At 43.0% G+C, this 27710-nt stretch overlaps 2 protein-coding genes and 1 long non-coding RNA gene across 5 annotated transcripts in view; all 3 read left to right on the forward strand.

The window, feature by feature from the left end:
- LOC139418014 (AF4/FMR2 family member 4-like) overlaps positions 1-16540 on the forward strand; it is a 29667-nt gene extending 13127 nt beyond the window's left edge. The window contains exons 2-20 of one of the 2 annotated variants that reach the window (XM_071167094.1): positions 2593-2719; positions 6832-7551; positions 7733-7777; positions 7880-7966; positions 8297-8330; positions 8455-8521; positions 8757-8855; positions 9044-9197; positions 9373-10239; positions 10520-10605; positions 10702-10954; positions 11248-11345; positions 11637-11700; positions 12212-12348; positions 12583-12654; positions 12780-12873; positions 13045-13088; positions 13251-13462; positions 13734-16540. In XM_071167094.1, the coding sequence (XP_071023195.1) occupies positions 2597-2719; positions 6832-7551; positions 7733-7777; positions 7880-7966; positions 8297-8330; positions 8455-8521; positions 8757-8855; positions 9044-9197; positions 9373-10239; positions 10520-10605; positions 10702-10954; positions 11248-11345; positions 11637-11700; positions 12212-12348; positions 12583-12654; positions 12780-12873; positions 13045-13088; positions 13251-13462; positions 13734-13861 (3384 nt within the window). In that variant the 5' untranslated portion in view covers positions 2593-2596 and the 3' untranslated portion in view covers positions 13862-16540. The remainder of the gene's footprint in view (positions 1-2592; positions 2720-6831; positions 7552-7732; positions 7778-7879; positions 7967-8296; positions 8331-8454; positions 8522-8756; positions 8856-9043; positions 9198-9372; positions 10240-10519; positions 10606-10701; positions 10955-11247; positions 11346-11636; positions 11701-12211; positions 12349-12582; positions 12655-12779; positions 12874-13044; positions 13089-13250; positions 13463-13733) is intronic. The other variant, XM_071167095.1, reaches the window with a different exon arrangement.
- Positions 16541-17500: 960 nt separating this feature from the next.
- Positions 17501-19972, forward strand: LOC139419434 (uncharacterized). The gene is made up of 2 exons (XR_011635406.1): positions 17501-18024; positions 18248-19972. It is a non-coding gene; the product is annotated as an uncharacterized lncRNA (long non-coding RNA).
- A 321-nt stretch (positions 19973-20293) lies between these two features.
- LOC139418015 (protein Shroom1-like) overlaps positions 20294-27710 on the forward strand; it is a 35146-nt gene continuing 27729 nt past the window's right edge. Inside the window, exon 1 of one of the 2 annotated variants that reach the window (XM_071167099.1) lies at positions 20294-20483. The gene's annotated coding sequence lies outside the window, so the exon portion shown is untranslated. The remainder of the gene's footprint in view (positions 20484-27710) is intronic. The other variant, XM_071167098.1, reaches the window with a different exon arrangement.

A 27710-nucleotide genomic window follows, 5' to 3' on the forward strand; every position in this document is an offset into this window, starting at 1 on the left:
AGAGACAACAATACATCACGTGAAGCAGCCACGACTGTCATTAAGAGTGTCCATGATTTTAGTCTTTGAATGAAGAGATTGAGATAAAACTGTCTAGTTTGAGTGTTTGTTGCAGCTCGTTCCAGTCGCTAGCTGCAGTGAACTGAAGAGGAGCGACCCAGGGATGTGTGTGCTTTGGGGACCTTTAACAGAATGTGACTGGCAGAACGGGTGTTGTATGTGGAGGATGAGGGCTGCAGTAGATATCTCAGATATGGAGGAGTGAGGCCTAAGAGGGTTTTTATAAACAACCACTGGGTCTTGCGACGGGTATACAGAGATGACCAGTTTACAGAGGAGTATAGAGTTCAGTGGTGTGTCCTATAAGGAGCATTGATGGCAAATCAGATGGCCAAATGGTAAAGAACATCTAGCCACTCGAGAGCATCCTAACCTGCCGATCTATAAATTACATATCTGTAATCGAGCATGGGTAGGATGGTCATCTGAATCAGGGTTAGTTTGACAGCTGGGGTGAATGAGGAGTGATCACGATAGAGGACACCAAGTCTAGATTTAACCTTAGCCTGCAGCTTTGATATGTGCTAAGAGAAGGACAGTGTACCATCTAGCCATACTCCCAAGTACTTGTATGAGGTGACTACCTCAGGCTCTAAACCCTCAGAGGTAGTAATCACACCTGTGATTACTACCTCTGAGGGGCATTCTTCTTACCAAACCGCATGATCTTTGTTTTGGAGGTGTCCAGAACAAGGTTAAGGCCAGAGAAAGCTTGTGGGACACGTTTAACACAAAATCCGTGGAGGGGCCAGCTGAGTATAAGACTGTATCTGCATATAAATGGATAAGAGCTTCCTACAGCCTGAGCTATGTTGTTGATGTAAATTGAGACGAGCTTGGGACATAGGATTGAGCCTTGGGGTACTTAGCCGGCACATAGGAATGCACAGGTGCCATTGAAACCCGTAGTAGGGTTGTTAATGCTGTCCAGATAATTTTCTTTAATCCCCCACTTGCCTCAAAATATACAGCAGGTCATTTAATGGGATGAATATTGAGGGGAGCTTTTACTGAGGGCCAGGACATTTGAATATCTGATCAGTCAGCTTTGTCCCACTGAGTAAATGAGTAGTATGCATCTATAAATACTAATGACAGCATTCCTCATCATTTTCTGAATCATTTTAGTTAGGCAACACCTGCTCCTTATCTGAAGGTCTTTGGGAAAACGTTGGTAGGTTTTTATTTACGGACCATACGCTAAAAGGCCACATGATGGGGTCGAATGTGTTGATACTGAATGGTATACATTTTGTTTTAATGGTGGCCATTGTAAAGAAGCAGTTTAATGACTGTACCAGTTATGACTTTTGACACTTCCCGTTCCTGACATGTATGGTTAATGGAAGGTATAAAACCATCTGCTTTCAGTGATGACTCAACCCTGTAGCGTATAGTGTATTGAGCAGTCAGGGAATTGCCATAGGCCTTGTGTAGCCTAGTCTAACCAGGAAACAGTTAAATCAGCACACGTGCTGTGTTTTGAGTGGAGGTGGGGGACAGGGTAATCTTACTGTCATCACTCCTTAAATCATTGTTCTGCTCTTCACTGCAACAGAGAGGCCAGGGTAGGCCTGCGTATGTCAAAGTGTGGGCATATTTTTGGGAAACTACAAACGAACCTTAAAGTTAACTTCATGGAGATCTCTAATAGATCCCACTGTTCAGGTGATGCCTGCCACACCTTATCTATCGTGGAAGGATTTTTTAAAAACCACAATAATAGAACTCAGGATTAGAATGTGTACACGTTTTCACTGGGATTTCACCAGATCCTTGCAGTGATGATTTACCAGCCGTTAGTTGAAATTATGTTGATGGTCCTGTTGGCAGAATGTCTTTTGGCCACATACATTGTACATTTTTTTTAAATTTAGCAGACGCTCTTATCCAAAGCGATTAGGGTTAAGTGCCTTGCTCAAGGGCACATCAACAGATTTTTTACCTAGTCAGCTCAGGGATTCGAACAAGAGACCTTTCGCTTACTGGCCCAATGCTCTTAACCGCAAGGCTACCTGCTGCGTATAATGGCCAAAAGCTTGTTTTCACATGCCATCAGAAATATTATCTACTATACTGCTATAGATGAAGACAAATGACGAACAACATGAAATTATGATTTGTTGTATATTTTTATTGGCTTGATATATTGGAGGGTGGGTTATGTACTATAGAAAATTGAAGTGGGTAGTTAAGAAGCAGTGTACTCAGATAGCCTAGCTGTTCAAATGCTAATTTCATTAATTATATTTGACTTAACTGTGTTATCTCTGTCCCACAGTTGTTCCAACATATACCATAACAAATGGTATCATTTTGATCACCATGAATCATTGTAATAACTCTATAGACTTGTTTAGATGTTCTAGTCCCCTTTTAAGCCATTTGGAACATGCCCTTCCCCTAAGTTGTTGTATCAGTATTTCTTTGTGTACTCTGCAGTGTCACTTGGTGTTTTTTCATGTAGACAGAAGTATTTGGAAGCTGCCATTTTCTCTTCTCCACGCTTAGTGACTGTGTCTCTGTTGTTAGCAACATGAACCGTGAAGACCGGAATGTGCTCCGTATGAAAGAAAGAGAAAGGCGAAATCAAGAAATCCAGCAGGGAGGAGAGGCCTTTCCAGCTCACTCCCCTCTCTTTCCTGAACCTTATAAAGTTGTAAGTTTATTTTGTTATTCATTTTGTTTTGCTTTTGTCATTTAGTTAACTATTGGAGTTCAGACTTTTGTTTCTCCTATAGTCTAAGTATTCGCTTTATTCTATGATTGATTTGCAGGATTCATTGATTGATAACTCTTTTTAAAACAGAGAAGACCCTACTTGTTTTTATATCTGAACAGTGACAGGGAGAGAGTGAGGTAAGTGCATTGTTTGGGGGAACTGCATCAGCTGCAGGTAATGTGGGCCCAGGGCTGTTGCTTGCTGCTCAGGGGGAATTTAAGGCCCAGGCCTCACTGGCTGAGGTGTCCTGCCCTCGCTGGCTGAGGTGTCCTGCCCTCGCTGGCTGAGGTGTCCTGCCCTCGCTGGCTGAGGTGTCCTGCCCTCGCTGGCTGAGGTGTCCTGCCCTCGCTGGCTGAGGTGTCCTGCCCTCGCTGGCTGAGGTGTCCTGCCCTCGCTGGCTGAGGTGTCCTGCCCTCGCTGGCTGAGGTGTCCTGCCCTCGCTGGCTGAGGTGTCCTGCCCTCGCTGGCTGAGGTGTCGCTGGCTGAGCCCTCCAGCCCTCGCTGGCTGAGGTGTCGCTGGCTGAGCCCTCCAGCCCTCGCTGGCTGAGGTGTCGCTGGCTGAGGTGTCCTGCCCTCGCTGGCTGAGCCCTCCAGCCCTCGCTGGCTGAGGTGTCGCTGGCGGAGGTGTCCTGCCCTCGCTGGCTGAGGCCCTTTTAGTTCGTCTTTCCTTCCTTACTCCTCCTCACAAAAGAGCCTGAGGTAAGTGCATAACCCCCTAGCCCCTTTTGTCCCATCAAATTGCTAGGTCATTGTGGGCAATAAACAGTCCACATGTAAAGGGGACCTGCATACTGATATCTGTAGGATGTGTGTATGGCACAGTGCCCTATCATAGCGCGGTTCAGTAGTAGACCAAACACTTATTGATGTTGATGCTTACCAGGCCTCTGTAGTCAACTAAACCACTGGTTCCCAACCTTTTTCGGTTACTGTACCACCAACTTAATTTTGTTCTGTCCATAGTACCCCTGAAGAACCCCCCCCCCATGTGCATTTTGACCAGTAAGCCTATGGTGTCATGATTCTTCTCAAGTATCCCCAGGGGACCTAGTACCCCTGGTTGGGAACCACTGAACTAAACAACAGTAAAGTTGGTTTAGGGATGCACGTTCACCATGAGCACTGATGTGGGCCAGAGCTCTCAACCCGCCAACTCAATTATTTCAGCCTCTGGCTGAGTCTAATCTTTGCCACTAACCAGATTTAAACAGAGATTAGTGGCTCCTCTCTTAGCTAGAGGACCCATGAAGGACGGCTTGGAATGCATCCTGACAGGTAGCAAATGGAAAGGTGAGTACTACCTGGAAAGCCAAGTCTTTTGCCCCCACATAGTGAAAGGTAAGCAGCTGATTTGCCGATTTTAAGAATAGGACCCAGGGAAGTGGCTCTCCCACCGTCATCCGTAGACAACCATGGCAGCCATGTTGTGTTCAGCAGTTTTTAGAGCCCTGGGTTCACTGTTTACCCATGCCGTTACAAAATGAGGCATGTAATGTAGAAATGGGAAACATCAACTGGCTAACTTAAACTCCCATCTTCTCATCTGGGCAGTAGAATGCCGCTTTGTGATATTTTCTAGAGAGTTAAGTGACATGAGTCGTGACCAGAAGTATTCATGGTCAAGTAAAATGAGTTTACTTTGTCCTCTAAATTCCATGGCTCTTACTTTAAAGATCCATTTAACAAAGCTGCCATTGAAGTTTTACATTTTACATTTTTACACTGCTAGAACAGATGCAGCTCAGCTTTCCCCAGTCAGAAGAAAAATGCTGATCTTAAATGTCATTGTAGAATGACTTTAGGCCTGTTGCTTTTCTCTTTGAAGTATATTGCTCTCTGATGATATCATTTTTGAAGTGATCTCCTGAGCACTTTGTAAATGTCGTTTTAAAACTGGTGCATGAATTGTAAAAGATAAGGTTAGATGTGACCTTTTTTTGCTTTCTTGTTTGCTACCAAAAGCCCTTCTATCAAAGTGTAGGCCTTGCATGGTGGCACACTTAAGCATTGTACACAAACAACATATTGCAAGGCAACCCCCAATCACTAGTGTGAATGGGATCTTTTCTCCTTTCCTCACAAGTGCTGTCTTTCCATCCATGTCAGACAAGCTCTGTGTAGCACGTGTTCTTACATTTCCTGTTACAGATATTGGCTTGTGTTTCTCACCCCACAGCTTGTATGTGTCAGAAAGAATTGGTTTGGGGCCCCCATATGAAATTGGATATGCGCCACACTCTGTGGTTTACCTCTTGTCATCTGTAGTGGGAGTGATTGATTAACCTCTAGTGTAGCCATGGAAGGGCCTTATCTCTCTATGCAGATGGACCCCAATGGTCGTGAGGTTGACTGAATAAGCCAATCATCCCTTGTTTGATTAGTTGATAGGGCTCTCTTCAATATTGATTAAGCTTTTAGAGGGCTAATAGTTTTTTTTTTATGTTATAAGAAACATTGAAGGATCTCTTGCCTCAAAAGGAAAAAAAGGGTTATTCGTAATTTGTTTTTGCCACAATAAATTCGTTTGGGTAGCATATTTCATTCATTTGCAGTGCCTTCGGGAAGTATTCAGACCCCTTGACTTTTTCCACATTTTGTTAAAGCCTTATTCTAAAATGTATTAAATAAAAATAAATCCTCAGCAATCTACACGCATCCATCTTAATGACAAAGCAAAAACAGTTTATTCGAAATTTTTGCAAATGTATTAAAAATAAAAAACAGATGCTTTATTTGCATAACTATTCAGACCCTTTGAATGAGACTCAAAATTGAGCTCTGGTGCACCCTATTTCCATTGATCATCAAATGTATTTATATAGCCTTACATCTTTGAGATGTTTCTACAACTTGATTGGAGTCCCAGATCTGGGGAAGGGTACCAACAAATGTCTGCAGCATTGAAGGTCCCCAAGAACACAGTGGCCTCCATTCTTAAATGGAAGAAGTTTGGAACCACCAAGACACTTCCTAGAGCTGAGCAGTCTGGGGAGAAGGGCCATAGTGAGAGGTGACCAAGGACCTGATGGTCACTCTGACAGAGCTCTAGAGTTCCTCTGTTCCTCTGAGATTGGAGAACCTTCCAGAAGGACAACCATCTCTCCTGCACTCCACCAATCAGGCCTTTATGGTAGTGGCCAGACGAAAGCCATTCTTCAGTAAAAAAGACACCCGACAGCCCGCTTGGAGTTCGCCAAAAGGCACCTAAAGACTTGCAGACCATGAGAAACAAGATTCTCTGGTCTGATGAAACCAACATTGAACTATTTGGCCTGAATGCCAAGCGTCACGTCTGGAGGAAACCTGACACCATCCCTACGGTGGAGCATGGTGGTGGCAGCATCATGTTGTGGGGATGTTTTTCAGCAGCAGGGAGGCAAAGATGAACGAAGCAAGATCCTTGGTGATAACCTGCTCCAGAGCGCACAATATCTGACTGGGGCGAAGGTTCACCTTTCAACAGAACAATGACCCTAAGCACACAGCCAAGGCAACTCAGGAGAGACTTCGGGACAAGCCTCAATGTCCTTGAGCGGCCCTGCCAGAGCCCAAACTTGACCCGATCGAAAGTCTCTGAAGAGACCTGAAAATAGCTGTGGAGCAACACTCCCCATCCAACTTGACAGAGCTTGAGAGGATCTTCCGAGAAGAATGGGAGACACTCGCCAAATACAGGTGTGCCAAGCTTATAGCGTCATACCCAAGAAGCCTCGTGGCTATAATCGCTGCCAAAGGTACTTCAACAAAGTACTGAGTAAAGGGTCTGAATACTTAGGTAAATGTGATATTTTTATATAAATTAGCAAAAAAATGTCTAAACCTGTTTTTGCTTTGTCATTATTGGGTGTTGTGTGTGTGTAGCTTGATGAGGAGAAACAACAATTTAATACATTTTAGAATACGGCTGTAATCTAACAAAATGTAGAAAAGTCAAAGGGTCTGAATACTTTCCAAAGGCACTGTATTTGACTACGTAAATTAATTCAAGGCCTTAACTGCTGTCCTGAAGGTGATCCTCTCTCTTTCTCTCTCTGTTTTTGTCTGTGCAGTCCAGCAAAGAAGATAAACTGTCCAGTCGTATCCAGAGTATGCTTGGAAACTACGACGAGATGAAGGAACCTATCGGAGACACAATTCCAAAACTCGGTGGCAAACCCTCAGGCTCATCCTCCGAGGAGAAGTCGGGCCAGTCTCTATTTGGGGAGCAGCGAGGCAGTGGCCAGAACAGTAAATGGACTCCAGTAGGCCCAGCGGCCAGCACCTCATCCTCCCAGTCCTCCAAGAGATCCAGCCTCCAGGGCAGCCACAGCGGTAGCAGGAGTAGCCAAAGACACGAGCGGGAACACAAGAAGTCCAGTAAGCATGGCTCAGAACACTCCAAGTCCCACACGTCCAGCCCAGCCAAGGGCTCCCTGAGCTCCAGTCACTCCCGTTCACTGGGCGCTGAGCACCACGGCAAAGAGCGCTACCGCTCCAAGTCCCCGCGCGAGCGCGAGGCCAACTGGGACTCCCCATCGCGTGTGCACACGTCCTTCCCCAGCGGCCCGCACTCCAGCCAGGCCTTCCCCCCTTCGCTTATGTCCAAGCCCAGCTCCATGCTACAGAAGCCCACAGCCTATGTGCGCCCCATGGATGGCCAGGAGACGGTGGAGCCCAAGACCTCGTCAGAGATGTACAGCGGCCAGTCCCACAGCAGCACCATGGGGGAGATGAAGTCTAACGGCAAGGCCTCGCTCTCCAAGCTCAAGATCCCCTTGCAGCCTGTTGAGGTAAAACCACAGAACTAGACTGAGTAGAACATTCTACAGAATAAAACTTGTTTCATTACAATGTAATTATGTTAGCATGCCACGTAATCATTTACAAGATGAAATATGACACACTAACAGTTGTTTTACAAGCCATTTTTTAAAACTTTTCTTACAGTGGTATGATCTTTGTTAATTGTAGGGTCCTATGACTGGGGATGCTAATTGTGTTGATGAGATTTTAAAGGTAAGTATGTTTTTCAGATGATAACATGTATTGTAAGAAATGCAAGTTTTTCACCTAAGTCATTAAGGTCTTCACTTTTACATTTTCTATTTTTACCTCCAGGAAATGACTCAGTCCTGGCCCCCTCCTTTGACAGCCATCCACACCCCCTGTAAAACAGAGCCTTCAAAGTTTTCATTCCCTTCCAAGGTCAGACTGCAGAGCAGGCCTTAGTGACGTACAGAGGTTGAGGATTATTCAAATATGAGAATTTCCATCTCTTGCAAAGATCTGAATTCAGCCGGCACTATTTTTGCCCTAGTCATTGGTACAATAAGTAAAATCTATTTTTTCATGGATTTCTTTTGGGCGAGGGGGGGGGGTGTATATTGGAATGCTCTATATATAAATGGTAAATAGTTTAACACTATAGCACAATCAATAAACAGCTGTTTTGTAATATAATTGAGCAGTGTAGTTTATTTGACTTATAATGTCTCTGTATAATCTAAACATTTCTTGACCATGTCTCACATTTAGGACACTCAGCATGCAAGTTTTCCAGGTGCAAACAGTAAGTATTGTCCAGGACTTTACATACAAGAGAAGTCTCTCGCGTCTTGAATCTCTGGATACAGGTTGATTTCACCATTGTTGTAATGCTCAAGAGTTCTCATCTCACCCTTCCTCACCTCCAGAGAGACAAACCAAAACGTTGAGCAGCCACCAGTCCAAGGCAGCACCATGCGACGGGGATCAGGCCAAGTGAGTGTCCCTCCCCTTCTCCCTGAACATTATGGTTAGCTGCTTAATGATCCAGACAGGTGACAGTTTTTTCCCTCCAAGCACTTTGTCTTTTCATGCCTTTGACATAGACTCGCAAGCATTGAGGGACACAGAATAGGAGCCTTATTGCTTAGTTCTCCCAATAGTTGTTTGTGTGATAAAGAAGCCATACTTGGTGTTAATGTGTAACATACACGGCCTTGTAATGTTCCAGTAATGTTCTGCTGGAGGATGACCTGAAGCTCAGCAGTGATGAGGACAGTGATGGAGAACATGACTCGGCCAAAAACGCTTCCAGAAACGCATCGGCAAGGTAGTGGCTTCTCAGACTGAGACCCATTGGAGCTCACATTGTTGATATGATTCTCCCCACTCAGAACTGAAAAGAAATGCTAGAAGAATAGCTAACTATTTTAATGTGTAACTACTAACTGATGATGCCTTCACAAGAACAGCCCCAGCTTGCTGTCCACTAACTAACTGCGTGTCTCTGTCCCACAGTAACAACAGTAATAACAGCGAAGGAGCAGAGCACTCGCGGGACGACTCGAGCAGTCACAGTGGCTCAGAGAGCAGCTCTGGATCAGACAGTGAGAGCGAGAGCAGTTCCACGGACAGCGAGGCCAATGAGCCACCTCGCCCTGCATCACCAGAGGTAAGCCTGCTCAGACCCTTAACTACTCTCTTCCCTTTGACCTATCATTATTAATAATAATAACCAATGACAATTGTTCCTGCTCAGTACAATTATCTTCTTGCAGCTGACCTGTTGAGGAGTGCAGAATATGCTTTTGTAGATCCCAGTCTTATCTCCACACTTCTCCTCACAGCCTGAACCAGCCACCGCCAATAAATGGCAGTTGGACAACTGGTTCAAGAAAGCTAAGCAGTTCTCTCCAGCCTCCCCAGTGGACAATAATGTACCCACCAAGTACAAAAAGGAGGGGCGGGACCAGAGCTCAGGCCGGGGATACAGCGGGCAGGGAGGGTCTAAGGACTCAGGGGTGCCCACACCTAGCAGAGACCTAAGAGCAGCACAGAAGGGTTCCGAGAGCGGCCGTGGCCGGCAGAAATCCCCGGCTCAGAGCGAGGGTGGCGCAGGCCAGCGCAGGACGGTGGGTAAAAAACAGCCCAAAAAGTCTGAGAAGCCCCCTGTGGTGGAGGAGCCTAAAGGGGGGCTAAGGGTGGAGAGTGAACCTGCTCCAGAGATCCCTCCCCATCGGCCCAAAGCCGCCACTAAAGGCTCCCGCAAACCCAACATCAAGAAGGAGCCCAAGTCCTCGCCCAGACCGGCTGTTGACAAGCGCAAGAGCAAGGCGCCCATCAAGAAGTCCAGGAAGTTTGTGGACACGGACTCTTCCTCCTCAGAATCAGAGGAGAACGACAGCATTCCCTCGTTGTCGCAGACCCCCAAGTACACAGAGAGCATCAGGACTCCAGTGTGTTTGTTCTCGCCTATGGAAGAGAAAGAGCTGCTCTCTCCTCTCAGCGACCCAGACGACCGCTTCCCCATCAGGCAGCAGCAGGGGCTCATGGTGAAGATTGACCTGACCCTGCTCTCCCGTGTCCCCGGACGGCCTTACAAAGACCTAGTAGAGCCCAAAGTAGAGAGGGACTGCTCCGTGGACAGAGACAGCAAGGACTTCCAGAAGCTGCCCTCTGAGAGGATCTCCAGTAAGGGCAAGAGGAAACACAAGGTATGTCCTGCCACAGCACACTGCTATTCATGTCATGTTTGGACTTGACTTTGGTGTACTATGCAAATTGGTGAAAAAGATTGCTATGACAGGGTACGTTAAGCTTGAATGTCAATTACTTTTGGCCATCTTCCTGCAGTTTATAAGCTGCAGTTTAAAGAGTGATGTGATATTAGATGTTTAGCTGATACCCAGTCTGGTACCATATCTATCTATTTTACAGCCTTTCAAATGCACCCACAATAAATCATCCTTTCCTCTCCTCTGTTAATCTACTTAGAATGAAGACGAGAACACCAAGTCTGATAGCAAGAAGTCCAGACTTGAAGACAAATCCTCATCTCACCACAAGACCAGCAGCAAAGAGTGAGTATTTTCATCCAAACAAAACATCACGTTGTTAACTTTTAAACTCCAACATTGTGAACATTGAATGGTATCATTGATAAACACCCACACCAGGTCTAAGAGGGTCATGGACGCCAAGGTGAAGGAGGAGCCGGTGCCCTCTCCCTCCATATCAGGGTCAGGAGGGCTGCAGAGGACGCCCAAGGCAGAGCATCAGAGCCGCAAGCGGACGGTCAGCCAGTCATCCACCTCCCTGTCCAGCGGAGCCAGCAGCGGCAAGGAGGGAGGCCACAGCACCAAGAGCAGCTCCACTTCCAAACACACAAAAGGCGGGGACAAGCAGGCCAGGAGCACCCGGGAGGGAAAGGTCTGTGTGTGTCAGTCTAGTCTAGCTGTCTGTCCCACTGTCTTGCTCTACTAGACACCATTTTATACAAACGTGCGTACATGTCACTGGAGTGCCCGTTACCAGCTGAACTGAGTATTAAGCTGGCTCAAATCTCGCACAAAATGTCCACCCACTGCCATGCCCTCCAAATACATTTGGGAAGGACACAAATATGACATTTGTAGCTCACCACTTTCACCACTGCATGATTTGTTATATGGTCATATAAAATATCCCTTATAGGATTATAAACTTTTTTGTTGTCTCTGCAGGAGAAATCCTCAAAGGGCTCTGATAACCAGGTTGCTGTGCCATCACTCTCCTCGGACGGCTCAAAGTCCCTGAGGTCAAAATTGGTGTTTGAGGACAGGTAAGAAGAGCCGCCTCCTCTCCACTGTGGATAACCTGCTGTTAGCCAGCGTGTAGAGCTGTAGTTATAGGGTTGCCTTTGATGTGAAGCCCCTGGGATGTGCCTGTGTAAATAAAACAGGCCGCTTAACATGGCCTAGTATCTTCACCCCCCCCCCACGCCTATATATTGCTGTGTAGTTCGTAGAGTCTATTGGAATAGTTAGGGGGGGAAAGTACTTAATTTTTATGTAATTTTTCGAAGTACAGGAAATAATTGCAAAAGCTGACGGGCGAACCTGTTTTGTTTCAGGATTCATTCTGCCGATCACTACTTACAAGAGGCCAAGAAACTGAAACACAACGCAGATGCTCTGGTAAGAAATGATTGCGTACGTATACAGTATGTTAGCTGTTATGTGAAACCAAGAGTATGCTTACTGTTTTTCCATGAAAAGCTTGGGAATTTAGTCATTATTTTGCACACGCTCTGAAATCGGAACAGTTACAATGGTTTTACTGTGTAGTGCTTTTACATCATCTTATTGGCTCCTCTGGCTACTGAAAGTGGAGCAGCTAGAGTAGTTATAATTGTCCACACTTGGTATCAATCCCCAGGGTGCACTATTATCATCAGATGCCTAAGTGCATATCACTGCCCTTATTGGGGGACTGGATGCGGTCTCGTCCTATTCTACACTATCCAGGGAACCCATTAAACATGTTTGAAATCTACATAATGATATTTCAAGACAACCAACATTTTAATTTCATCACAAGCACTGGTCATGAAGCATTCCCCTTGCTACTAACTGTCCCAAATTCGAGTGAGAGAGAATCAGTTGCTTAAGAGACAGTTTTCATAATGTGTGGTGTTCCTGTGTGCAGATGGACCGGTTTGAGAAGGCTGTGTACTACCTGGATGCTGTGGTGTCCTTTATCGAGTGTGGAAATGCACTGGAGAAGAGTGCCCAGGAGGCTAAGTCCCCCTTCCCCATGTATGCCGAGACCGTGGAGCTCATCAAGTAAGAACAAACTTCTCTACAACATGTTTTAACGACATCATTTCAATAGCAAATATCTTCATGGTAGCAATTACATTTCATAGACACCATAGACCCAGCATTGCATAAATGGACAAATTATTCACGGAATTTACAGTATTAACGTTATTATTATTATTATTATTATTATTATTATGAAACCTTAGAATGTTGGGAATCGGTCTTTACGGTCTCTCGTTGTGTGTGTGTTTTCAGGTACACTATGAAGTTAAAGAGCTACATGGCCCCAGACGCTACGTCAGCAGACAAACGGCTAGCTGTGTTGTGGTAGGTGTCCTGACTCATAGCTTGATAGATTCCATTTAGAGTGTCTGGACTGGAGCGTCGATGTTCCCCTCTGCTCATTGAGTCACTGCTTATGCTCATTCATCCATCTCTCCCTGCCGCTCCAGCCTGCGTTGCCAGTCCCTCCTCTACCTGCGACTGTTCAAGCTGAGAAAAGAGAGTGCACTGAAATACTCTAAAACACTCACAGAGCATCTGAAGGTAATTTATTTTCCTTGGTGCAAGTTCATAGGAATTGTGATATTGTCACTTGAAATGTGTGTTCCTTGAATTAAGTGTTGTATGGATGAGCAGAATGATAGTCAATTTGCATTGCTTATATTTGTTTAACAAATGGCAAATGTTTGTTCTGCATTTCAATTTGTTTTTCAGAATTCTTTGAGCAACACCCAAGCTCCCTCTCCTGGAATGGGAAGGTAAGACATTTCATTAGTTGTATGCTGTCTTGAGACTAACAGTCTTCTTAAATGTATTTCACTTGTCAATTAATGGTCTAGACGTTATGCTGAATCATCTTGTTTTGAGCGGCTGCGATTCCCCCGCTTACCAGCCATCTATCTCTCTCTGTCTCTGTCCAGTAAAGCGGCAGGCATGCCCTCGCCAGTCTCTCCCAAGCTGTCCCCAGGTAGTGCTGGTAGCTACTCGTCAGGCACATCCAGTGGCAGCTCCTCTGTAACAATCCCCCAGCGCATCCACCAGATGGCTGCCAGCTACGTCCAGGTCACCTCCAACTTCCTGTTCGCCACTGAGGTGTGGGACCAAGCAGAGCAGCTGTCTAAAGAGCAGAAAGGTACCTGACTCGTTTGCTCTCTTCTGGCGGGGGGGGGGTCTCCTCCTTCTTCTTTCCTATGGAATGTATATGGGGGTGTTAGTCCAACTTCCAAGGTATGAATATCCTATCTACTGCTTGTTTAAGACGTTATATTAGGCTCCAGGATGAATCAGTAATCTAAATTAAACTAGCTCTGGACGTGTTGACCTGGCAAGCCATTCCTGGCTAGAGGTCTCTTAAGTGTTTTCCTTGCTCACGTGTTATGTTATGTCTCCTGTCTGTTTTGTAGAGTTCTTTGCGGAGTTGGACAAGGTGATGGGCCCTTTGATCTTCAACACCAGCAGCATGACTGAACTGGTGCGCTTCACGCGGCAGGGCCTACACTGGCTACGGCTGGACGCTAAGCTCATTCCCTGAAGGACACTATACGCTCCACACACACACCGTCCACCACAACGCACCGCTGCCCCTCCATGCACATGTGAACTTATCTGCCTCAGACATATCTATAACACTGTGTCCATTTTCTACACCAGCTTGCCAAAAACACTGAGCGATATGGAGCATCTTTGCACCTACGACTGTCCGACACGGAGGAGGATTCCAACTGCACAGATCTATTGGTACATTCTAGCTATATCCACTATCAGCGTTTTCCTTTGTCATATCTTTGGATTGTGCAAAGGAAAGCCATTTTTCTATTTGGCCCAATGCCTTTGTTGAATTATTATATATGAAATACACTAAATACATTTTATTCTATAGGCTATAAGCACATTATTCACATTCGGCTTTTAATGTGTTATTATTTTTACCAAAGTACCTCCCTCAAACCAAAGGTGCTTTAAAACTAAGGTCTGTCTCTTATCTTTTTTGTGCCTTGTATCAGATATACAGGGAACTAGAATATACCATACGTTGAAATGCAGATCCAGCCAGACATTTTAAAGAATAATTTTAAGCTTCCAAACATGATTTTTGGAATAGTACTGGACTCAAGCTGTGATCAGTGGGTTGAATGCTGCACTGATGGTGTGTAAAGTGACTAGAGCTTGGTTTGCCTGACAGATATCCCTGACACATTCACACATTACTCTAACAGTTGCCATTGAAGAAGAGGTAGCTTGCGGCTGACCACATTGGTGTTAGCCTGTGATACACCATTCAATTGATTTTGTTGAAGTTACTTTCATCGTTCTGAAGCACCACAATATATTTCTTATCTGTCCAAATGAGTTCTTCCTATGAATTGCCCTGCGAGATGTTCATTTCTAAACAAGGTGTTATTGTTCCTTTTATTCCTTATAGATCTGTACTGGAAAGGGTTGCTGTTAGTGTATTTTTTTAAGGCACAGCAGGGTGTGGTTGGTATGGCAAATGTTATCCTTGGAACACAATGTAATTATTTGTATAGTTTCTGCAAAAATTGCCCAGTGAAAGCAGGAAGTTAGTGCAAGGAATGACATAAATGCACTCGCATTTTAAGACCACAATTAACAATTCTTCTAATAATTGATGTAGCATACACGTTGGTGGTGCTCATTAGCCATACGCAGATTACATGAGTGTTATAATTCAGTCGAAAAATACATGGCCAATATAGATTTTATTTATGTACCAAGCAGTTGCTCTGTTCAAAGTGCTGTTCAAACTTTCAGATTAAAATGATTGAAAACGGGGTTGAAAGAGCTATGAGATGCAAAGTATTTCTATTGTATATGAAAATGTAATATTTAAATGTTTAAAAGTGATTACTGGGTTCTCTACATAGTATAATAGTAATTTGTGTACTACAAAACTTAAGTAATCTATGGTCTATATATTTATGGTACAGGTTATATAATATAACAAATTGCGCTAATGTAGTGGTAAACTGGCCTAATATTTACGTGTTCTTCTGTTATTTTGTATTGTCAGCAAGGCAAAAGTGATTTTGAACAGGAAAATGTACTTAATTCATAAGTGGTATTGTATTGTGAAGGACTTTTCTTATTAGCCCACTTACAGAATACAGATGCTGGAAACACTAGTACCTTTTTCCCCCTCATTGGCTCCCTTGTCTTTCATTTGGGGAAAACTGTTATTTCTTCTTACACTCAAAGAGTAGAGGAAGATTGTTTTTATCTATGCAGGATTTTTTTTTAAACTAAAACCTTTAAATAATTTTTGGCCTTTTTAGTTTGAAATCAGGAATTTCCGCTCTTGTTTTTAACTGTCGGTCAAAACCTGTTTGGTTTGACAGAAATGTCCAATGCTTTTAGCTTGTGCATCATGCTTGTCCACTGAGTTACTGGTATGTGTATATATAGCTCTGTTTTAGTAACCAAACATGAATGGCTTTATGAAGCCATTTTATACCTTAAGCTGGAGGCCACTTTTCTCATAGCTATTCCTCTGGGTGTGCGTGCTTGTGTAGCCACTCCTATGTTTTCATACACTGGTACACTTTTAAGTACAGCTTCAAGGCTTGTTCAATATATTTAGATGTACAAAAGATGATTGGGATAATTTTAACACTTTAACAAGTCTTTCACTCATATTTATTCGTTTTTCTGCCCCTTTTGCTTTGTCCACCATTCCTTTTATTTATTTTTATTTTTTTTAACTGAAAATAATTTTGTGTAGAAGATATCGTAGTATGGGTTGTTTTGTTACATTTAAATATGGTCAGTATAATTAGTTATAACTTGAAGACATCCAGGGTAAAATAAAATGTTATGAAATTAAATAGAAAGACGTAACACTTGCATGTTGCTATTTAAATAGAAATTTGTACAAATTGTATATAAAACAATTCATTTAGGGAGAATTTTTACTACAGTTAAACATGTGTATTGATGCATCTGTGTCATTAAGATAGATATGCACATTTGTGAACATCTGTGAGCTTTCTTCCAAAATGTAAGCGATGACACAAGTCTTTGAACCATATCAATCATTTTTGTTACTGTATTGTATGCCATGTCTCCTGCTCACCACTCTGTCATTATCATTGTCATCATCATCAATGTCTTTAGAATCAAGTGCTAATGTATGTTCTGTATTTGATATGGAGACATGTAAATCCATTAAAAGTATATTGTTGATCAGATTGAATGGAAGTTGGCGTGAGATGTTTTTTCTTTTGATCAACTGTACATCTCTACTGCATGTGAGAGCTGTTTCCCTTTTGAAATGGATCTGAGATGTCTTTTGAATGAGAGGTATTTCTCTGTTAAGCAGTTGTAGAAGTTAATACAGTATGTTGCACTTCATTTTTCTCAGACCATCAGCATACAAAATACAGCAGTCTAAATTGGGTTAGTTTTAAAATATTGAGAACCGAGATATATATATATATATATATATATATATACATATATATATATATATATATATATACATATATATTATGGATGCAATATTAAGTAATGGTACTCTTTTGAGGTTGTTATTCAAACTTGGAATAACATGTCATTTAAAATTGTGAAGTATTACTTGTTACTAATGGGATTTGAGTGTCTGAATATTCTTTGTATTTTGCCTTATTGAGAATAAAATATATATGGTATTTCAATTTACATGTTTCCAATACATACATAAATACAGTACTTGTAATGTACTTAATGTAATTTTGATTGCATGTAGAAACCTTACATTCATTGATCACAGCCAATTTTAGTGACACAGGGCCCTTTCTGGTCTCTGGGCTTCTTAATTCCGCAAAATGGTACGAAGCATCATCTGGATATGTGTGCAACAAAAGTTAAACATTCACCTGCTACCATTTCTGTCAAGCCCTGTACCCATACAGAAGTTCACTTTTCTCATTGACTTCCCAAACCTCGGCCTTGTCACAAGCTTTCCCTTAAATCTCGCGATGTTGCACCTCTGGGTTTAGAAACGGATTATATTGCAATTTCTTGACCTCATACCTTTTTGATTATAGCATCAAATTCATGAAAAACCGGTCATATAAGATGTATAAAATTGTGTTTGTGTATTGATTTGCTCATACTTGATTCCTGTTACCAAAATATGTTGACGGTCAAAAGTAAAACACATCGCCGAAATGTTGAACTAGCAACAACTCCTACAGTTAGCCTGCTCAAGTTGACTCGGACTCACCCAACGGTTGTGTTTATTTTTTATTTTGAACTTTATTTTGCCAGACAGTACTTTCTCAAAATGCAAAATATATATTTTTTGTAGACTCTCGACGTGACGTATACAGATGGTGAGAGTTGTGGTTCATGTTTGTAGTTCTGTCGTTAGTAATGAGACGGTTGTAACTTTTCGCCTTCGCACTTGGTAAGTGAATTCACTCTGAAACACGTACATTTTAATGAGCGGGTTTTCATGACTTCGATAAAGCAAATTTAAGGTTCATTCTTTGCCAACAAAACTAGGAGAAAAGAAGCGTCACTTTCATACCGTAGCCACACCGTGGACATTTATTGTCATGTCACTACATTGACTGTGTCTGTCTTGGCTTGGAGACCGTCTTAGAATTAAAAAAAAATGACCACTGGTCATTTGAGTGGAAGATTCCCAAAACACATCCACAGCCAAAGAGCTGCATCTGTACGGTAACTTTCTCTGTAAGTGATTTAACAATATTGTTGGGTCCAGCATTACAGCGTGTTTAACTATGCTTAGGTTGTGCATTACTGAAAGTATTCGCAGTAGTTTGTATAGCTCTAGTGTACAAAAGCTCTTAAAATAATTAACTTTCAACCCACATTTATCTGGTTGGTGAACAGTAACCCATTTGTGCCAAGGGAATAGACACTGATGTTCAGATTCTATGTTCACATTTCCCAGTACATCAAAGGGGCTGTGCTCCGTGCCATCCAGGACCTCTATATCAGGTTGTGTGAAAGGAAGGCCCGGAAAATCGTTAGACTCCAGCCACCCAAGCCATAGAACGGCAAGTGGTACCGGTGCCTCAAGTCGGACACCAACAGGTTTCTGAACAGCTTCTATCCCCAAGCCATAAGACTGCTAAATAGCTAACAAAATGTCTACACAGACTATCTGAGTTGACCCTTGTATTGTATTTTTTGCACTGTCTTTATGCACACTGACACACACACAACCTACACACACATTTATACTGAATACACATATACAATCATCCTATATGCTGCTGCTGCTCTGTTTATCATATATCCTGATGCCTAGTCACCGTATCTTACGTCATTATAAATAACAATGTTCTTAACTGACTTGCCTAGTTAAATAAAAGTGAAATTAAATGACCACTATACATTTCTACAGTGCCTTCAGAAAGTATTCACACCTCTTGACTTTTTTCACATTTTGTTGTGTTACAGCCTGAATTTAAAATAGTTTAAATTGAGAATTTGTGTCACTGGTCTACACACAATAACCCATAATGTCATGGAATTATGTTTACAAATGAATGAAAAATTATAAACTGAAATGTCTTGAATAAATAAGAATTCAACCCTTTTCTTATGGCAAACCTAAATAAGTTCAGGAGTAGAATATTTCTTAAGCCATATAAGTTGCATGGACTCACTCTGTGTGCAATAATAGTGATTTCTGAATGACTACCTCAGGAAACTGCTCAGGGATTTCAGTTACAGAGTTTAATGGCTGTGATAATAGTAACTGTAGTTACTACTGTAGTTACTCCACAATATTAACCTAAATGACAGTGAAAAGAAGGAAGCCTCTACGGAATAAAACTATTCCAAAACGTACATCCTGTTTGCACTAAAGTAAAACTGTAAAAAAAAAAATGTGGCAAGGAAATTTACTTTATGTGCTGAATACAAAGCGTAGTGTTTGGAGCAAATCCAACAGCAGGACAATAACCTAAAACACAAGGCCAAATATACTCTGGAGTTGCTTACCAAGATGACATTGAATGTTCCTGAGTGGCCTGGTACAGTTTTGATTCAAATATGCTTGAAAATGTATGGCAAGACTTGAAAATGGCTGTCTAGCAATGATCAACAACTAATTTGACAGAGCTTGAATAATTGTAAAAATAATAATATGCAAATATTGTACAATCTTGGTGTGCGAAGCTCTTAGAGACTTACCCATAAAGTCTAATCGTTGCCAGAGGTGATTCTAACATCTATTGAGTCTGGTGGGAATACTTATGTGAGTGAGATATTTCTGTATTTCATTTTCAACAAATGGTTTCACTTCGTCATTGTAGAGTATTGTGTGCAGATAGATGAGTTGAAAGAAAAAAAATCAATTTAATCAAATTTGAATTCAGGCTGTAACACAACAAAATGTGGAATAAGTCATGGGGTATGTATGAATACTTTCTGAAGGCACTGTACCTCTACCACTCCAGTATTTCTGCACATTGTAAATATTGTATTGGAACTGACCCTGTAAATATCTTACTTACTTCCCATGTTCTTCTTATTTTTTGTGTGTTTTTGTTCTACCTTATGTTATTTTTTAGTAATACTGATTACTACATTGTTGGGTTTAGAACTAGCAAGAAAGGCATTTGACTGTACTTGTGCACGCAACATTAAAATTGAAACCTTGACTACAGTTGGTCTTTTGTTATGGTGTGTAAGAAACCTGCAGTCGTTGCTTTTTATACAAACATCCCATAGGCATTTCATAAAACCATTAGCTTTTATAACCTATTTATATGGGTTGGAGATAAAGAACATCTAAACTAACTCCCCTTAATGTTTGAATAAGTTATTTGAAATAAGATAGTAGAATTCTAAGTCATACTTCATGACTTGCAATCAATTTGTAAAGGGAATATTTAATAAAAGGACTAATATTCAGAAAGCTCCGCCCACTCATCTGCTCATTGGTTGGGCTGGAATTCTATTACCTGTCAGACTTTCCTGTGTGGCTGTTAAATGTAGCTATACGGGAAGCGTATTAGCTGTGTTTTTTTCCCCTCAAAAACCGTTTGTCGGTTTATTTAATATTTGAAATGAGGGGAAACGGTTTTGTTTTTATTCAGTTTGAGTCAAAAATAAGAAGGTGAAGCATACCTGAGCGACGCATGGATTCGCAGATGCTTTCAACGTCGACCACCCAGGTATGTATGTTACTATGAAGTTTAGCAGGTGTGTCGGTTTCGCTGTATTCTCTACCAACCTGTTACAGTTTCGGTCCTGGTCAGGAAATTCTTTGCAGGTTAGCGTTTTTCGTCATGAATCTTGTTCTGGAGGCAGCTCTGCAGAGTGGTCACTAGTTGGCACAGCCACAAAGTCATAAAATCTGATTTTTAACCTAACCATACAGTTTGACTATAGCTCCCAAAAATGACACTTGTTGTATCATCAGTTGTGAAATGCTTTCGGAATATTTCCCAAACTGTATATACATAAATATAATGTAGCGTTTTAGCTATAGTGATGTTTATTAAATCGTGCAATTACAGAACTACATGGTGTAATTGTAACCATCCAAGTAAAACGTTTCGTTTTATAGCGAGGCAGATGGCTGACAGTATTTTCAGATCTGCTAATGTGGCTTTTTAATAAGACTGCGATCATAGCCTGATTGATAGCACTAAGGCATTTGAGATCGATCATTCATTGTGCAAAGGAAGCATATTTGTAATAGTCTGGTTGACACCAGCTCTCGAGTAGTCACGTGGTTCGCATCAGCCAGGCTATTTGTAAACCATCCCAAAACAATATATTGATCACTTTCACTATACCATTTACTTATTTGGGGTTCAAAGCAAGCTGTTATTGGTAGATTTTTTTTCCCCTTGACATGGTCAAATAACAAGCATAGATTGGTAACTTTTGTTTCTAATTTGACACACAAAAACTAGAGGCCATGAGTAAATTCCAGACACAAAACTACCTTGAACTTTCTTCATACTGGACACAGACATAAAATGGTATCCCCGATTACAGAGTGAGCCTGTCCGGTGGCTTACACAACCTACACACCCGTGAGTAAGTGTGGTCTCTGACAGGGGTAGGATTAGGGCCACGAGCTGGAGAGCTTGGTGGGGTAGAAGCCTCACCTTCAGTTGGCTCATTTCTCAATTCTGCGCCCCTTGCCCGTAGGCCTGGACTATGATCCAGCTCATCTAGGTGAGTGTATGGCGTGTTCTGGTTTGTTGTCTGCTCTGCTATGTGCAGATCCACCTGACTACGATGATAGAGGGAGCCACCAACATCCACCAGGTAAGAACATGGTGCAACTCTCTGTAGGCATGTTCCCAGCCTCCAAAGTCCTGTGTGGTCTCCCGGCAGAGGTTTCATCCATATCGTTACACCCACCTCCAGCTCTGGTAGGTCTCGAGCAGTCCGGTCGTAGAAGCACTTAGCGAGTTGCTTTCTGTGGCGCCAACCATGACGCAGGGCTCAAGTAGCTTGTTAGTTATGGGGATTGTAGTTAGGACAGCTGGGCTGCTGCTTTCAGACTGTGTTCCTCCACTGTAAGATGGCTTTCCAGGGGTCGTCGCTGTCACGCAAGGCCTTGGGTAACAGGTTTTTATCAGGGGTCGTTGCTGTCATGCAAGGTTTTGCGTAAGAGTTTTTTTGCAATCTTGACAGCTGACTCTGCCTTGCCATTTGCCTTTGGGTGCCTTGGAGGCGAGGTCACATGGTCAAACTCCCATTCTGAGGCAAAATGCTTGAACTGTGCAGTGAATTGTGGGACATTGTCCACACCTTTCAGTGCTTTACGACCGTCTCTACCGACAAGTCAGGGAGCAGTTACGTTTCCTAAAAGTCAGAGTAGTGATCAATGAGAAGATATTCAGTCACAGACAAAAGGACTAAGTCCATGCTGATGATTTTCCAGGCTCTTGTGGGCAGTTCATATGACATCATGGTTTCCTTTTGCTGTTCATGAGCGTACTTGTTTAATGTTGTACAGCTGCTGACAACGTCTTTAATTTCTGCATGCATGTTTGGCCAGTATAATGTTTCATGTGCCTGGCGATAACATGCGTCACCTCAAACGTGACTGAAGTGTATTCGAGCCTGGTTCCTCTCTAGGTTTTTTCCTAGGTTCCGGCCTTTCTAGGGAGTTTTTCCAAGCCACCGTGCTTCTGCATTGCTTGCTGTTTGGGATTTTAGGCTGGGTTTCTGTTCAGCACTTTGTGACATCGGCTGATGTAAAAAGGGCGCTATAAATACATTTGATTGATCTCTGGACGTAGTGATTTGGGGATAATGACCATTTTGTTCCTGCTGTAGCAAACTTTTAAGTTGTGCTTTTGCCCTGCTCAGTGTGTCACTGGTGTACATCTCTGGTCCTGACGACCTTCATGCTGTAGTTTTGTAGAGTAAAGAGTATGCTTTGAAGCCTCTTGAACGCCTTGAGGAGAGGTTTACTGAATATGGCAATGAGTGGTTTGTGGTCAGTTTCAGCGTTGACCAGCTCTCGACCATATAAGTAGTGATGTAAGCACTGGCAGGAGAAGACGATGCTGAGGCACTTTCTCACCGGGCTAGCTTTCCTGCATGTCAGCATCGAAGTCCACTTTGGCTGGAGTCAGGCTTCGTAATGTCATTGTAGTGCAACACTACCATGGATGAAGCCAGAGATGTAATCTTCTGCACCGCGTCCTCTTGTTTGGGTAGCCAGTGCCATGGTGTGTCTTTGTCCAGCAACCGGCGCAGATGCTCATGGACTGCCTATAGGTGTGGCATGAACTTTACAAGATAATTTGCGAAGCCGATGAGACGCTGCACTCCTTTTGCATCGGACGAGTTTGGCATGTTGACGATTGCTCTGACTATGTTTGGGTCCGGCTTCAGGCCTTTGGCCAAGAGAATGTGGACGTCTTTCACCTTGAACTGCAGCTTCTTCAGGCCAATGTGCAGCTTAACTGATCGGCAGCACTCCATCTGTGCCAAGAGCTTCACATTGTGGTAGCGTTCTGCTTCTTCGTCTGTCATCACAGTCTATGATCAGAACATCATCAGCGATGCATTCAATGCCCTTGAGCCCAGCCAGTGACTCATGCTGCTTGCATTGGTATTCCTCAGGTGCCACTGAGACACCAAACGGGAGCTTAAGCCAAAGTTTCCGACCCCAGGGGGTCCAGAAGGTAGTCACAAAGATGCTCTCTTCGTCCAGCTTGCATTACAGAAATGCATCTCGTGCGTCCACCAAGGTGAAAATCTTGGCATTGGGAAGCTTGTAGAGGACATCCTCCAGTGTTGGCATGATGTAGTGTGAGCGTTTCAGTGCTTGGTTCAGATGCTTTGGGTCGATGCAGACCCTCCGCTTCTCTGGCTTTTTCACTATGACCATATTGCTGATCCGGTTAGTTGGCTCAGTCACAGATGTCATGTGGCCATTGGCCTCATACTTCTTTAGCTGGGCCTTCACAGCCACTTTCATTGCAATGGGTACATTGTGAGAAGCACACTGGGCTGGAGTGACGCTCTCATCCAATTCAAAATGTACCTCCCCAGGTTCCTATTCAACGGCCCATTGAATACATCGTCATATTTGCTGAGTAGCTGTTCTTTGGACAGGGGTCAATGCTGGACATGCTCCCCGATGTGCAGGTCATTTGGTACGGTGAACTGCATCAGTCACAGGTGTTCACGTGTAGAGCCTGAGAGGAGAGGATGTTGACTGGTTTTCACAATCTCAAACTCCAGCTTGTGTTTGTGTCCCCGAAATAACATGTTAGGTCTCAAAGATGCTCATTAGCTGCCCTGAGTACAGCTTTAGTCTAATATATTTTGCCCAGCGATACATGTTGTCTTTGTAGCTCATTACAATGCACGTAGCACCAGAATCCAGTTGACATTGTTGCAACTTGTTGTGTAATCGTACTGTCACAAACCATTTATTCCCTCTGAGTGTACAGCCTCAATGGATTCATGTATGTAAATGTCACTCAATGTTCTGCTCATCAACACAGGGAATCTCACCCTCACTCACCCTTTTTTTGCTTTTTGAGACACACTTTTGCGACGTGATTATTAGTTCCACAAGCTCTGCATGGTTTTCTGTAGGCAGGGCAGTACTCTTTGCCTCATTTGTGTGCATTTCCACAGTATTTGCATGCTGTTCACTGTTCGTGATGAATTACTCTGCCTCCATTGGTTTTGTCTGCCTGGCTACAGCATGAGCGTCGGTACGTGGGGTTTCAATTCCATTTCTCTCATGTCAGTGATTCGGCAGTGCTAATGTTAAGCCTCTCTGTCTTCGTAGACGCCATCTCATGCAAATTCATTTTAGATTTAAGTTATGCAGACATTGTGATTAGTAGATCTGTATAATCACATATTGTTGCCCTATTATATGGTCTGAACGTAGTGAAAAGTGGATATTTTATTCTGTAAAATTAGAAACGCAAAGTACTGCTGCTTGCGCAGTCAGCATATTACAGCTGTGAAAATATATTTAATTATTTTGGAATGCTAATGTGGAGTGTACCAACTGAGATTTAAATCAACATGGTATTGTTTTCACTGATTGCACAAAGGAAAATAGGTCCTACATTATGGAGCGCTTGCTTTGCTATCCAACTGATCTTGTGTCCTTTCTGACATCCTGTGAACCCCGTTCATTGCTGTTCGCAGCTATATTGGTGTGTATTATGAGTTTATTGTATTCTAACTAAACTATGGTGTAGTTGTGTAATAATAGGCCAGTCTATCAACATCTCTAATTGAAGGAATGCCGTCACCTTAGAGCTTGTTAAATAATGCAAGGAGGGCACAGGGGTTTTGTCCTGTTGCTGAAACAGCCTCTCTTTGTCCTGTCCGGTCCGGCACACTCCGCAGTGGTCAGGACAACCACAGGTCTGCGAGGGAACATGTTTGCATACACACTTGCATGCAGCATAGAACACACACATTAGCTAAACCAATGCAGCATACTCCTTGTCCCCCACATTCTCTCCAGCACTTATTTTCTGCATTGTTTTTGCCTCTCCCTTTATCGTACATTGTCTGTCTCACCCCTACATGCATACCTACATTATGCATTCTAAAAATACACAATAGTTAGCTGTTAGCCATCATGCTAACAGAGCAAGATAACTCTAGCTATGCTAGAGTCAAGACACGAGTGGTATTTGTGTGTCTCTGGGCTCAAATGCAATAGGTGTGAGATAATACCTACGAAAGAGGAGGAAAATAAGGTGGAACTGATAAATTAACAATTTAAATACATTTGGAACTGACAAAGATTATCATCAAGCAGCTTAGGGAAGAGATTTTCCGGCTGCTAGCTCAGGTGCACGGGAAAAAAAGATGTGCTTTCTAAGCAGCTCAGACACATAATGTCAGTTCTGAATGCCTCCTACAGCCAAGGGGTCGATGAGTTGGGCGGTACTGACCTGCTCCAATCCACTGGACAGATTGTAAGCTCAACTCCGCGGTCAGTGGGAGACTGGACACTGGCAAGGGGAAGAAGGTCGGGTGGGAGGCAGTCTGGTCGACCTCCATATATCCTAGAAGATCCGATTAGGCTATTAAACAGCTTTTCCCCTCTGGAGGCCGACATACCGGCCCTAGGCGTCAGCTCTGGTCCTTGGAGTACACCAATGACCAGCAGCCTTCCTTGGCCTCCCTCCACAGGTCAGACGGTTGCTGACCAAAGAGAAAAAAACAAGGTCTTGGGCCCTCCATCTCCCAGAGGATTCTGACGCAATCTGCTGCTACTGGTAAATGTGTGGTGAGTCAGGCTGGCGTGAGTTGAGGCACACCTTCCCCATCGGATTCCATCACAACCAATACATCAACTCCTTCCTGCCCACCGTTCAAGCCAACTATTCTAACATTGGCAACATTGTCACTCGCATAAGATTTAACAGCTTTCGCTTTCGGAAAAATGAGGAACTGAAGGACGACTACAACATTTTCTTGAACACCCTTGTTTGCACAGGGAAGAGAACAGTCATCTCTGGCCCTCTGCCGTGCTATAGAAATGGTTTGGAACGTTACAGCTACTGCGCTGCCAAACCCAGACTGTCAGAAACTCTACAAAGACAGGAAGGTCTTCTGTTGTGACAATTTTGACTTGCTGTGGGAGAACTCTTTTTAAAAGAGATGGGATTCACCCTAACTGCAGGGGTTCCAGGATTATCTCCAACATGGTGAACTGCTTAAGAGACTTGATGGTCTGGGATTGGTAATACTCCTGTCCTCCCAGTCACTATAACAAACAAAGGACATGGAAATCGTATTATATACCAGAGAAATAGAAGTGCAGTAAATTTAAAGTAGCCCAATCTATGTTTCTTTAAACTGTTAGCTCCGAGGGTATTGCCCGCAATAATTGTTTGCACTGAAACTGTCTAAGGAAGAAGCCCACTGTGGGCAGCCCACTCGGTACCATTGACTCATGGAAATGTCACTGCAATGTCAACCTCAGAATAGCACTAAAAACCAATCAGCCTGTGACAAGTGCTTAGCAAACTTTTGGGAAAGATTGTTTGATCAAATACAAAGATATTTAACGTTTTGACAAGACTTTCAGCATGCTTATAGGGAAGGACACTCAATGTGCTCGGTACTGGGTTATGGAGTTGCATATCTAATAGAACAGGGTTTTTGTTAATGGAAGCCTCTGAGACACTTAACATAGGACAAGTACGCCTCACAAGTCCTCAACTGGCAGCTTCATTAAATAGTACCCGCAAAACACCAGTCTCGATGTCAACAGTGAAGAGGCGACTCCGGGATGCTGGCCTTCTAGGCAGAGTTCCTCTGTCCAGTGTCTGTTCTTTTGCCCATCTTAAGATGTTATTTTTATTGGCCAGTCTGAGATTCGCAAAAAAAAAAGCCATATCTCAGACTGGCCAATTAAAAATTAAATCTTAAGATGGGCAAAAGAACACAGACACTGGAAAGAGGATGAAGCTGCCAGTTGAGGACTTGTGAGGCTTCTGTTTACTACTAGACACTAATGTACTTGTCCTCTTCCTCAGTTGTGCACCGGGGCCTCCCACTCCTCTTTCTATTCTGGTTAGAGCCAGTTGCGCTGTTCTGTGAAGGGAGTAGTACACAGCATTGTACGAGATCTTCAGTTTCTTGACATTTTCTCACATGTAATAGACCTTAATTTCTCAGAACAAGAATAGACTGAATAGTTTCAGAAGAAAGGTCTTTGTTTCTGGCCATTTTGAGGCTGTAATCGAACCCACAAATGCTGAGGCTCCAGATACTCAACCAGTCTAAAGAAGGATGTTTTTTAAATTCTTTGATAAGGACAACAGTTTTCAGCTGTGCTAAGATAATTGCAAAATGGTTTTCTAATGATCAATTAGCATTTTAAAATGGAAAAACTTGGATTAGCTAACACAACGAGTACTATATCGACAACC

This window comes from Oncorhynchus clarkii, chromosome 10 (genome assembly GCF_045791955.1).
Source record: "Oncorhynchus clarkii lewisi isolate Uvic-CL-2024 chromosome 10, UVic_Ocla_1.0, whole genome shotgun sequence".
NCBI lineage: Eukaryota > Metazoa > Chordata > Actinopteri > Salmoniformes > Salmonidae > Oncorhynchus > Oncorhynchus clarkii.